At 37.9% G+C, this 12,112-nt stretch overlaps 1 protein-coding gene across 3 annotated transcripts in view; it reads right to left on the bottom strand.

Annotated features, from left to right (window-relative positions):
- tgfbr2b (transforming growth factor beta receptor 2b) overlaps positions 1-12,112 on the bottom strand; it is a 34,981-nt gene that overhangs the window by 14,735 nt on the left and 8,134 nt on the right. For all 3 annotated transcript variants that reach the window (XM_077590809.1, XM_077590810.1, XM_077590811.1), the window contains one exon: positions 5,512-5,708. In XM_077590809.1, the coding sequence (XP_077446935.1) occupies positions 5,512-5,584 (73 nt within the window). In that variant the 5' untranslated portion in view covers positions 5,585-5,708. The remainder of the gene's footprint in view (positions 1-5,511; positions 5,709-12,112) is intronic.

Raw genomic sequence — 12,112 nt, forward strand, 5'->3', positions numbered from 1 at the left:
AAATCTTACGTAAAGCATTTTTAGGGCAACATTTTGTGAGAGGAGTCGATTTATTATGTTTTTTTTTGCTATTAGGGTCAGGGCTACGCCATGATTCACAGTAAATAGGAGGAAGTTAAAATTCCGCACTGTAGTTAGTCCTAAATGCAAATATGCAATGGCATTCACTGCCTTTGCTCTCGTTCCAACTTGACTTTGCCAGCAAACAGACATGATTGTGGCTTAGTGCCTGAGGGCTCGATCATTATCTTGGAGACAAATTCCAGACAGCCAAGAACAAAGGAGACATAAATGCATCTTCACTCATGAATCTTGCTAATTTGTTATGCCTCCAGTCATAAAGTGAAAGCAATCAATTAGTCAACTTAAGATGTGTTGGACCAGCTCATACAATGGAAATTTGGGTCAATTGAAACACAAATAAATAAATACGATGCCACCTTATCAACCTTTTACACCTACATTGCAGGTAATGTTTGCTGAAACAGTTCCTCTATGGGTGAAATAAATTTTAAAAAAAGAAGTATTATGTTGGTAAAAGATTGAAAAGATAAAATCTTGAATTGGAAGAGCAATTCTTTCCCTCCTATTTTGATGCTAGTATAAACACCATTGTCTCCATACATAAAAGTAACAAACACACAAAAAACACAAATTACCTTCTAGATAAAGTTTCTCAGAATCTATATTTTACGTACCTAGATATTGCTATCACAATTAAAAATGCCCAAGAGCCCATTGCCACTTTTGGGTAAATTCTTTTCATTATTTAAAAAAATGCAAAGAGTCTGAGGCTGAGCTCACCCAGCTTTTATTTTGTAACTTCCTGTCATTTGAATTCACATAAGAGATAATATTTAGTTTCACCGGATTCAAGATTTAGATATAATATTTGTGGGCGACACGGTGAGAGTGATTCGCACGTCGGCCTCACAGTTTTGGGGGTTCGGATCCCCTGTGGTTTTTTACCTTCCTGTGTGGAGTTTCCTCCCTTATCTAAAAAAAACATGCAAGGTAGATTCTAAAATTTCCTTAAGTATGAGTGTGATTGTGAATGGTTGTTTGTCTCATTGTGCCTTGCGATTGGCTGGCAACCAATTCAGGTTGTACCCCCGATTAAGCGGAACAAAAAATGCATGAATTGGCAAATATTGTTGTAAATGCACAGAAAAAAAGTGACAAAAATTTCCACACCATATTTTTTAACATTGTTTGGTGCTAAATGGGACCAAATGTTGCTTTTAGTTTTAGCACATCCTACTTTACAAACGATGCCCAACATCATGAAAGGGTTAAACAATAGAGGATTAAAAGCTGCTCTCAAGTAACTTCATTGCTATGATAAGGATTAAAAAAATGCTACAGTAGTAAAGCTTGGGTAAATTAATAAACCAGGTAACCACATTCTGCAAAGGGATTTGAACTTGACACTTGACCAAAGTACAAAAAGTGGCCATTTTTAGGTTAGATCAACACAAAGAGGTGTAACTATTCATCTTCTCTAATGAAACAAAAGGTCAGTAAAAAAAAATAAGTGTTACAAAAAGCTAGTTCATGACTAATGTATGTTTGTGTATGTGTGTGTGATGAGATGAGAATAACAGTTAAATTCATTTTATTAACTCAATATAACATTGAACTGATTTTTCTGAAAACACTTGAATGCAAATTACACATATATACCCATTTATATATATATATATATATATATATATATACACACACACATACATACATATACACACATATATAAATATATATATATATATATATATATAAATATATATATATATATATATATATATATATATATACATACATATACACACATATATAAATATATATATATATATATATATATATATATACATACATATATATGCATACATATATATATATATAAAATAAAAGGAATCTAACTGTTATTCTCATCTTAAGAACCAATTGATACTCTTTCTTACATTGAGTACGTATAAGATTAAAGCAACAATAAAAAGAGCAATGTGCTATTATTAATCTAACATTTTAGCTGCATTGTATTTCTTTTTTAAAAAGTTTTGAAGTAGTTTTTCTTTTCTTTTCATTCAAAATTAAGGTGTTGAGGTCCGCACCTTTACTATAGTACTATCACAAATTATGCTGCAACATGTCGGGCATCACTGGAAAGCAAAATTTAAAAAGTAAAAGAGGCAGAAACCACCCCAAGTAATAATGTTTGCTCCCATAGAGGAATGTCTCCCAACCTTTTTTGAGTTACGGCACACTTTTTGCATTGAAAAAATCTCAAGGGACGCCACCATCTGAAAGTCTTTTAATTTAAAACTATGTCGCCTATATTAACAATAGTCATTCTCATCAAAGTTTTATCGGCAGGAATCACATAAACCTCTACAATTATTCCAAAATCTAATTTTTCACACTGACCTCATGTCACCAAAAGGTGATCTGCGGACCTTGAATAACTTTCAGTTCGAGTAATGCAAAATTAAGTAATGTAATGTTTTTAATCACATAATTTTATGACTTTTACACACAAAAAATTGTGCACAGACAGACTATGTCAGCAGAAGTTGACGCCCTTGAAACCAAACAACTACCGGTTCATGTTAGAGAAAAATAAGCAACAAATTGACTGTTTCACAATTTGATTCTTGTAATACTATAATCTATAATTTAACATTCCATCATGTTTTGATTTTAACCTTGTCATAGTTCAATTTAAAACGGTTGGGAAACACCGCCATAGACAGCCGAGAATTCAAGTCGATGAATATTGTTGTGTGCTTTGTTATGTACGTGTCTCAATATTAATTAGGCAGTTTTTAATGATTTCTAATCTGGGTCCAGAGAGTATCCACAAAACAAACAGGGATTGATTGCATTTTATTTAATTTTAAACACTCCTGAAGAACCCTGTATCCTCTAAGTGTGTGCGCTATTATGATTAGACTAACTTTTAAAATATATGCTATATTATAAAATGAGAAGCTAAAAGCCCCTCCTGACAGGGTCCAGTGCGAAGAAGCAGTGTCTGTTGAGATATGCTTGACTTCTCACTGGCAGGAGCGAAAGGTGGTGTGTGTTTTGCGCATGTGTTTGCGTGTGCAGAGCCACAAAAGCCCTCTTTGTCAGTTAGTTGAAGGGTGGAGTTAGACCTGTGGCTTGCTGCTGTACAGTACAGAATAACTTGCAACGAGATAGAGAAGCTCTGCATCCTCTCGCTCTATGCAAAGCCTGAGACAGATAAAACAGATAAGAAGTACAGGCAAGCAGTATACTGCAGATTTGAATCCTGTAATGATGAAGCACCAATAACTTATTTTATCGGGTACAATTGTAATCCATTTGGACTCAGGGAGTCTGCATGTAGTCATGACTTGGGATGTTCTAATATTTTTGCATGGGAGTCAAGTCCGAGTCACCTGATTTTGTGGATCTGCCGTAACCAAGTCCTGATCCGGTACTTCGGAAATGTATTACAGGGGGTAAATTAGCACAATCAGATGTCTATTTTTTCCCCAGTTTGAAACAAACTATCCCTCATTAAAGCCATATGAGAGAAATATTAGCAAAAGCATTTTTTTTTTAAACTTTTTTTACTTTTACTTAAACAAAAAAACATTTTAAAAACCAAATCTTTTTTTTAAAACCTGATTCCAATCTTAATCTTCTGAAAATAATGTAATTTGGCCCGATTTACGATCATATGATCAGATTTGGTACATATCAAGTCAGGACTACTTTGCAATGCTACTTATAGTCATGTAGCATGTCTATAAAAAAATGTAGATAAGGTTTTAGATTCATTTTAACTGATTGGCTGCCACTCACCTCCAATTGATCTGAACTAAGTGTGGCCTGTAAATAGCTGTGACTAATTTCTAGAAATACTATTTACACTCAGATATAATGTACTGCTTATTCTCCTAAGGATCACGGGGATTGCCGGACCCTATCCCAGCCGAACTTAACTAAATGTATAGAAATTATTGTACTATCGTGTATAATAAATTGTTTTTATTTTGTTAAGGTTTAATTCTCACATTTAACCAATGACGGCAATACACGTCCAAGCTATGTGGATTGGTAGCAGTTCAGTGGGTGATAGCCCCTTCAATCCAAATGGATTGGACGTCTGTCGCTCACCTAATGCAATGGACTGGACGTCTATCGCTCACCTAATGGAATGGACTGGACGTCTATCGCTCACCTAATGGAATGGACTGGACGTCTATCGCTCACCTAATGCAATGGACTGGACGTCTGTCGCTCACCTAATGCAATGGACTGGACGTCTGTCGCTCACCTAGTGCAATGGACTGGACGTCTGTCGCTCACCTAATGCAATGGACTGGACGTCTATCGCTCACCTAATGCAATGGACTGGACGTCTATCGCTCACCTAATGCAATGGACTGTAAGTCTATCGCTCACCTAATGCAACGGATTGGACGTCTATCACTGTCAGTGTCACTGGAATATGACCATACGTTGCCAGTTCAAATGATTACGGTTGCCATAGACTGCCTATTATTAAAACTTGGCCTCTTGACCGAATTTTTTGACATTAATTCTGTGGTGTCCATAACCAAGAAATAGAGTTGGATAATAATATAATTGGTGTAAACACTTTAAAATAAGGGCGGCCTGGTGGCTGAGTGTTTAGCGTTAGCACGTCGGCCTCACAGTCAGGGCCCTGGGTTCAAATCCAGGTCGGTCCACCTGTGTGGAGTTTGCATGTTCTCCCCGAGCCTGCGTCGGTTTTCTCCAGGTACTCTGGTTTCCTCTTGCATTTCAAAGACATGCATGGTAGGCTGATTGGACACTCTAAATTGCCCCTAGGCATGAGTGTGAGCGTGAATGGTTGTTTGTCTACTTGTGCCCTGTGATTGGCTGGCCACCAATTTAGGGTGCCCCCCGCCTCTGGCCCGAGGTCAGCTGGGATAGGCTCCAGCACCCGCCACGACCCTAGTGAGGATAAAGCGGTGCAGAAAATGAGATGAGACTTTAAAATAAATGAGCGTGTCACTTGAACCCAGCAGGGAGTTTTGGGAGGGCAAACCATGGCAATTGTCAACAGAGGCGATGTCTAATTGCAAGGAAAGCGAAGGAGGATAAGAAAACAATCAGAATCAGTGAGTTAAATTAAGTCAAAAGACTGTTTTCCTCGGGGGGGCTTGCAAGACCTGTTAGCAATGTGGCCAGCGCACCAAAGATGGACATATCTGCGTATAGGTACGCCCTGTGTAGCTAATGTATTTTGATGTAAAAGACACAGAGGGCAAAACATTATTTAAACATATATACACAGAACGAGGACATCACTGAATATTCCAAGCTTTCTTAAACGCGTCTTGAGTTGAAACAAAGTATAGTCTGTCAAACACCTGTGGAAAAAGTCACCGTTTAAATAATCGAAACGTGATTAAGTCATTGGAAAAAAAATGCAGATGTTATTAAACAAATAAACAAAAAAAGTAACAACTTTTTATCATTAAAAATACAACTCACCCGCCTGCTCGAACACAATACTACTACAGAGTATTGCTCCACACCAGAAAGCGGAAAAGCGAAGTAGCTCCATCAAGAAACGGACAATGGCCCCCTCTCTTTTTCATTAATTAGCCGAAGCCTTGACCGAGAGTTAATATCCAGACTAAAGAGAACTTTCTTCGGTCCGCTTGTAGATCCCCTCAGCTCCCCAGCTGCTGTGAGAGAGTAAACACAATGGGGCAGGACGTGCCCTATATGACTCACACTGTACGAGGACTTTCATGAAACAGGAAATCTTCAGAGGGGTTGGACTTTTTTTTCTTTCTCCTTTTCCTCCTACTTTAGTCTTGCTCATGTGGCTCCCATAAGTCTTGAACCATATCATTAGGAGGCAGAGACCCAGCAGGGCAAAACTTGAAATGACATGTTCACAAATAACTATAACTAGGGGCTACACCTACTCCCTGCATAGTATAGCACACGGGTCTCAAAGTGGCGGCCCGGGGGCCAAATCTGGCCCGCCACATCATTTTGTGCGGCCCGAGAAAGTAAATGATGAGTGCTACTTTTCTGTTTTATGATCAAATTCAAAAGATTATGGATGTAGAGGGAATATTTCCTGTGTTTCCCCTTTTGAAATCAATAATCCCAATTTTTTTAAATCCAAAATTGTATTTTTTTTCTGTTTGTGTTTTTTTTTTTAAAAGGCATTTTTTTTCAAATATAAAAATAAATATATCAAAGTATTTTCAGTTTTCCACTTTATTATTGAACATAATTAAAAAATATTGTATGTCATTTTAAAATAAAAAACAAACAATTTAAATGTTTTCCCTTAATGAGAAAAAAAGCTCAAATAAATATTGTTATGATTTATAACAAACAGAATATTTAAGGATTTTGATCCAGTTATTTTAATTAGTTTTTTTTAAATGTCTAAATATTATATCTAAAACGTTTCCTATTTCCCTTTATTTTTCACTGCAAATAAACAGATTAAAAAACAACTCAATATTTACTCAAAAAGTATTTTTTCCAACTAAAGTCTTGCAAAAGAGGGGGTCGTTTTATATTCGGGGCAATATGGAACACAAATTAATTAGTCTTGTGACAAAAAAGTAATAGAAATGAAAATAAAAATCAGGTTCTGAGGGTCGATGCGAATTGACTCCTTGAATATAGGAGTAGCAATTTTAATTAGTTTAGAACAACAAGAGTAGAACAAGCACATTTTTGTGACCTCTTTCCGGGCGAACTAATAAATATTGCCTTGGCCTTTAAGTGCCAAGCAGCTAAACTGGAATGAGGAGAAGAGCTAGGCTACCATATAATCTAATTGGGGGAAAAAAGACTGCTTTTCTGTCAAATTGTGGCCCACATAAGCAATTACAACATCTTGGTCGGGCTCAATTGCTTGCTCTGCATAGCGTATCCGAAATGTGTCACTTTAAGCAAGCAGTGTAAAACTAGCCTAAATGGCACTACTCCGAGTAATTACTTAATATGTCTATTGCACGAAGATGCAAAACTGCAAACTTCAAATAGAGTCAATCTGTCTCCAATTATTTTTGAATATGATGAGACAGAGGGTTAGTTTCCATCTGCCGGCCAATCAATTAATCCATTTACACCAGAAATAAGTTATAATTTACTGAAATTGAGTGGGACATTTAAAAGTGAACTGCACTGAGGTTGTGCAGTATGGGATTTTACCATAAATACCTCTTTAAACGTTGGAATTTGAACCACTCCCTTATATGACAAGAGCACATCGTGCGTGAAGTGAGTGTAGCTTGCGAGACCTCTTTTTAGTGAGCGGCAAAGGATTAACTCAGAGTTAATCCTGATCACCACATTTTTTTTGCCTTTTCAAGTTACCATATGTTGTAAGACTCCAAAAGAACAATTATTATCAAGGGAAATGAAAAGCATAAATAATAAAATAATAACATGAATAAGAAAAAGGGGCTCAAATGGACATGATTTATGTGTTATTAAAAAAATCTTTAGTCAATGTATTTTAACATTGCTTATGAAGGTACAAAATAGATGAATTAGAAATGTGGCCTTTTCAATTATAATGTATTGTGATACATTATCAAATGATCACTTTCACAACATTCATACGTAATCACATCACTGGTGAGCTAATTTTAGAACAGACACGTGAGTTACTCTTGGTCAACTTTATGCACGTGGGCATGATGTAGCACCCCTGCATATTTCTAAGTTTACATTGCATCTAATGGCTGAATGTTAAGACCAACCGTATGTAGACATGTACATCTATGTGAATGTAGGCCTCGTCAGGGCCTTCAAGGCCTTCTCTGCTGGCCTAAGAAATATCGGAATCACAGACTGATGTACATTATATTTTGTCCATGAACACTTATTAAATAATTCCAAATTGTCTGTTAGCTTCCTTTCATTGCTTTTTCCCCTGGTTGCACTGCTTCCAGATGTGTTTTCATATTGAAGCATTAAACCAATCACATTTCAGCCATTATTTGTTGCTATGGTCAGAAATCTGCCTCAAGGCCTTCACAATCAGTTCGGCAGGCTCTGCTGCATTAAACAAGCGTCGATAAGACTGTTGCTTTAACCAATCAGATTTCGAGTTGGCAACACCACAATGCCTTGTCGCAGGCGTAGGGATACATCATTGCCTTCGCGCAGGCATAGGGATACATCATTGCTTTCATCAACTATGATTGGCTAGTCATAGAGTGGATTAGCCAGAGCTACCAAACTGTATCAGGGATACATCATTGCTTTCATCAACTATGATTGGCTAGTCATAGAGTGGATTAGCCAGAGCTACCAAACTGTATCTGGAGCGAGCTACCAAACTGTATCTGGAACGAGCTACCAAACTGTATCTGGAGCGAGCTGCACAAGCAAATATATTGTTGTGTTGATTTAAAGCCATTTTCAAGACGGGCTTTTCAAGAAAAAAAAGCTGGACATAATTAAGAAAGGTCAGACAACTCCAAAGCAAGCAAGCCTGTCACAACCGGGAACGAACCTTTTCAGCACTAAATCGAATAAAAACGTATGCCAGAAATACAACAGGACAGGCTAGACTTTCAGCATTAGCTTCGATGGCGATAAAAAAGAAGGAGGAAAGAAAGGAGGATGGATATTGTGTACAGGTAAAAAGGATTTTTGGTGAGTAAAATATGGCTATATTCCTAAATAATATTTCAATTGTTTTAGGTTATTATTGATTATTTTTATGTGTCGCAGCTGTAGCTGCAGTAGAGGTTTTATAGCCATAAAATAGTTTTTGAGGGTTGGATTGATTCCGATAGCTGAAGGCGTCACTAGACAATTCACGGACCGCCACTGATTCAGCAACACGCTTATTTATTTATTTACTAACTTGCTTATTACACCTATCTATTTATGTCTAAAATGCCTTTCCTGTATCTGCATTCTCACCCTCTTGCTACTGTGACAATGAAATTTCCAAGATACGGGATGAATAAAGTTATCCAATCCAATCTAATCTCTAGGGTGTTTCAAATCAACTACTTCTTAGACAGTCCTTATAGAAAGAATGAGATGGCACCCATTGTAGCTATTCCTGAATTAGTTTAGTGTCTAAGTTGAAAAGTTGGGAGTCCTACTTTTGTTTTCTTTGTCCTGTTTGTACTCTCTGTTGACTCACTGGTGGGCTACACTGGTGTGACGCAACTATTTATGTAGGTGCAGCAGCTATCGTCATCTGCTTGATACACACCACTATGGAAACACAAACCACATTGAGATCTACTATTCCCAAATTTACTGTCCCAATAATGGCAAAAAAGTTATAAGTTACATTGTTTCCATGTGGAACCACACGTTTCCAGACTTTATCAATTCATGACAAAAGTGGGAAACACCTTTTCTTATCTCACAGACTTATTAACAACAGATGGGGGTTAAGTCCACTCCGCTGTGACCCCCATATTTTTTCGTCCTTATTGCATAGGTGGTTTCTTTTCCACTGCATACTTGAGCTCTGATGTCAGGCTTCAGTCGTGACCTCGTGACCCTTGAACTTTTAACTCTTCCTTCTTTTATCTACTGTTTACTCATTTTGTATGATTAAACTCCCCTTCTCTTCTTCTTTAAACCTCTTTAAACAGAACAAAATACTGGGGCTAAGAATATTTTTGTCCGTTTTTCTCACTTGCTGGGGAACCTGTGTGTGGGCTGAAGGGTGTGTTCCTGACGTGCTCACTCTCGCGTGTCTGCCAGGCAAGAGTTTAGCATTGCAAGATGGGGTCCAAGCCACAAGGTGGAGTTCCGGTTGCATTGTGAGCCCAAAAACAACACTCCCTTCTGACCTTAGCACAATGCGGATACCATGGGGTCCCAACCCCTTTCCCGTTGATCTCCGAACTCAAACAAACTTCCTTATTAGCTTTATCAACTCCTTTACAACAGGAAACGCACAACACTTCCAGTTGTTAAAATGTTACTCAATGTGTCACTTTCCCAAACGTCTTTCATTTTCCCTTGCCGCTGTTGTGCATCTCAAACTTTTTTCCTGCCTCGTTGCACAAACACAGATAAACAAACGAGAGGCAAATATCCTGACTGAGTGGTAGTAATATTTCCAATCCCAGTAAGATACTCTATTTGAGTGGAAAGACAAACAAAGAAAGCTCTTGAGAAAAATCTGGACACATGCTTTGAGATAGTTCTGTTAGTAAACAAGTGCTTCATGCAATTAAAAAAGATGAGGACTAAAAAAATAAAAAATAATAATTATGAGTGGTGAGCATGTTCTCCCCGGGCCTGCGTGGGTTTCCTCCGGGCACTCCGGTTTTCTCCCACATTCCAAAGACATGCATAGTAGGCTGATTGGACACTCAAAATTGGCCCTAGGTATGGGTGTGAGGGTACACGGTCGATTGGTCACCGGTCTTTTGGAAGGTAAGTGATAATTACCATTTAAATCGTTGCTCAAATTCCCTAAATACAAACTGCGAATTACTATTTAGTCATACTTAATGCCCTAGTAATTATTAGGCTAAAGAAAAGCTCCAAATTTCCCGGACTTTTATTGTTTTTTGTTGGAGAACTTGTTAAGACCCTGACTGACGTACCTTCCTAAGGGGACAACTCATGTACATACAAACTCTTATACACTCACACGTCCGCTCAGTGAAACTGCTCATGGCCATTGTTGGCTTTTATCAATGCGTAGACCATGTGGTTTTACCTTGTTTTGTCGCCGGTCTTTTGGTCGTGGGTCTTTTGGTCGTGGGTCTTTTGGTCACCGGTCTTTTGGTCGCCGGTCTTTTGGTCGCCGGTCTTTTGGACCGTTGTCGCGGTCCGGGCGACCAAAAGACCACGACCAAAAGACCGGCGACCAAAAGACGGTGACCAAAAGACCGGCGACCAATCGTGTGAGTGTGCATGGTTGTCCGTCTCCTTGTGCCCTGTGATTGGCTGGCCACTGATTCAGGGTCTCCCCCGCTTCTGGCCCAGAGTCAGCTAGGATAGGCTCCAGCACCCCCCTCCATTCCCACAACCACCCAGACTTAATATTATTATCATTAATTTGGTGTGCAACAGCTGGATCACAAATGCCTGCTTATCCATCTTCAAAAACAGAGATGTAACAATTATATAGATATTAGCAAAATTCACCTCTTTTGTAACTTATTTTTTCCTGAGAAAAATATTATCAGCAGATATGCGAAGTAGGGAATAAAGTGAATACATACTTTAGTTCAAATGCACTTAAAGAAGATTAAATGTCATTTTATTCAAGTGGAAAAGGTTTACTTTGATCACTTTTTGAGTGCCTTTCATTCAAATGAATATCAAGGCTTCTCTCACCTCATCTATGATACTTCATACTTTGATGAGCACCAAATTTCACCATTCATGAGTAAGATGAAAAATAAATTGCATTATGTGTATATGGACACTCTAAATTGCCCCTAGGTATGATGTGTGTAATGCACAATTTGTGCAGGTTGGAGCCCAGAAACCCCTTGGACTAAATGCTGAAAATGCTAAAAAAAACATGAAAAAGTTAATTTAAATCTACTTTTATCCTTATCCAAAGTGTGGAACAAACCGCTACAGTCTGGATTTTCTGTGGGTGTAAAATCGCTTTACAACACACAGAACATTCTTAGAAGGGCAGATAGTGAGTCTTACACAATCTCACCCACTGTCTGAATTAGCGCCGTTTTCTTGATGCACAATGGCTTATTCTTACAGCAACAACCTCCCTCTGTCTTACATCTCCTTCTCCCACAATCATTTTTCAGACAAATGAAGGGAAAGTTCATAATTAAAGCTCTAAAGGTTACAACCTACAAGATCATAACAGTTTTAGAGCTATTGTTTCGTGACAACAAAACATGATTAATGACCAAAACTTTGCCAAAAACTGCTATGAAAATCATGCCCACATTTGTGCCATTATTCTCAGTACAATCTTAATGTAACGGGAAAGCATCCTGTTTCTCACTGAAGTTCATGCAGTTCAAATTTCCTGTCCAAGATTGATTGAATTAATTCAATCTCATTCTGTTTTTCCACAAAAGTGGTGCGGAACAAACAGCTGGTCCAAGACGTCGTCAGATAGTCTCGGTTCGCTCACAACTAA

Source organism: Stigmatopora argus, chromosome 21, assembly GCF_051989625.1.
Source record: "Stigmatopora argus isolate UIUO_Sarg chromosome 21, RoL_Sarg_1.0, whole genome shotgun sequence".
NCBI classification, from domain to species: Eukaryota; Metazoa; Chordata; class Actinopteri; order Syngnathiformes; family Syngnathidae; genus Stigmatopora; species Stigmatopora argus.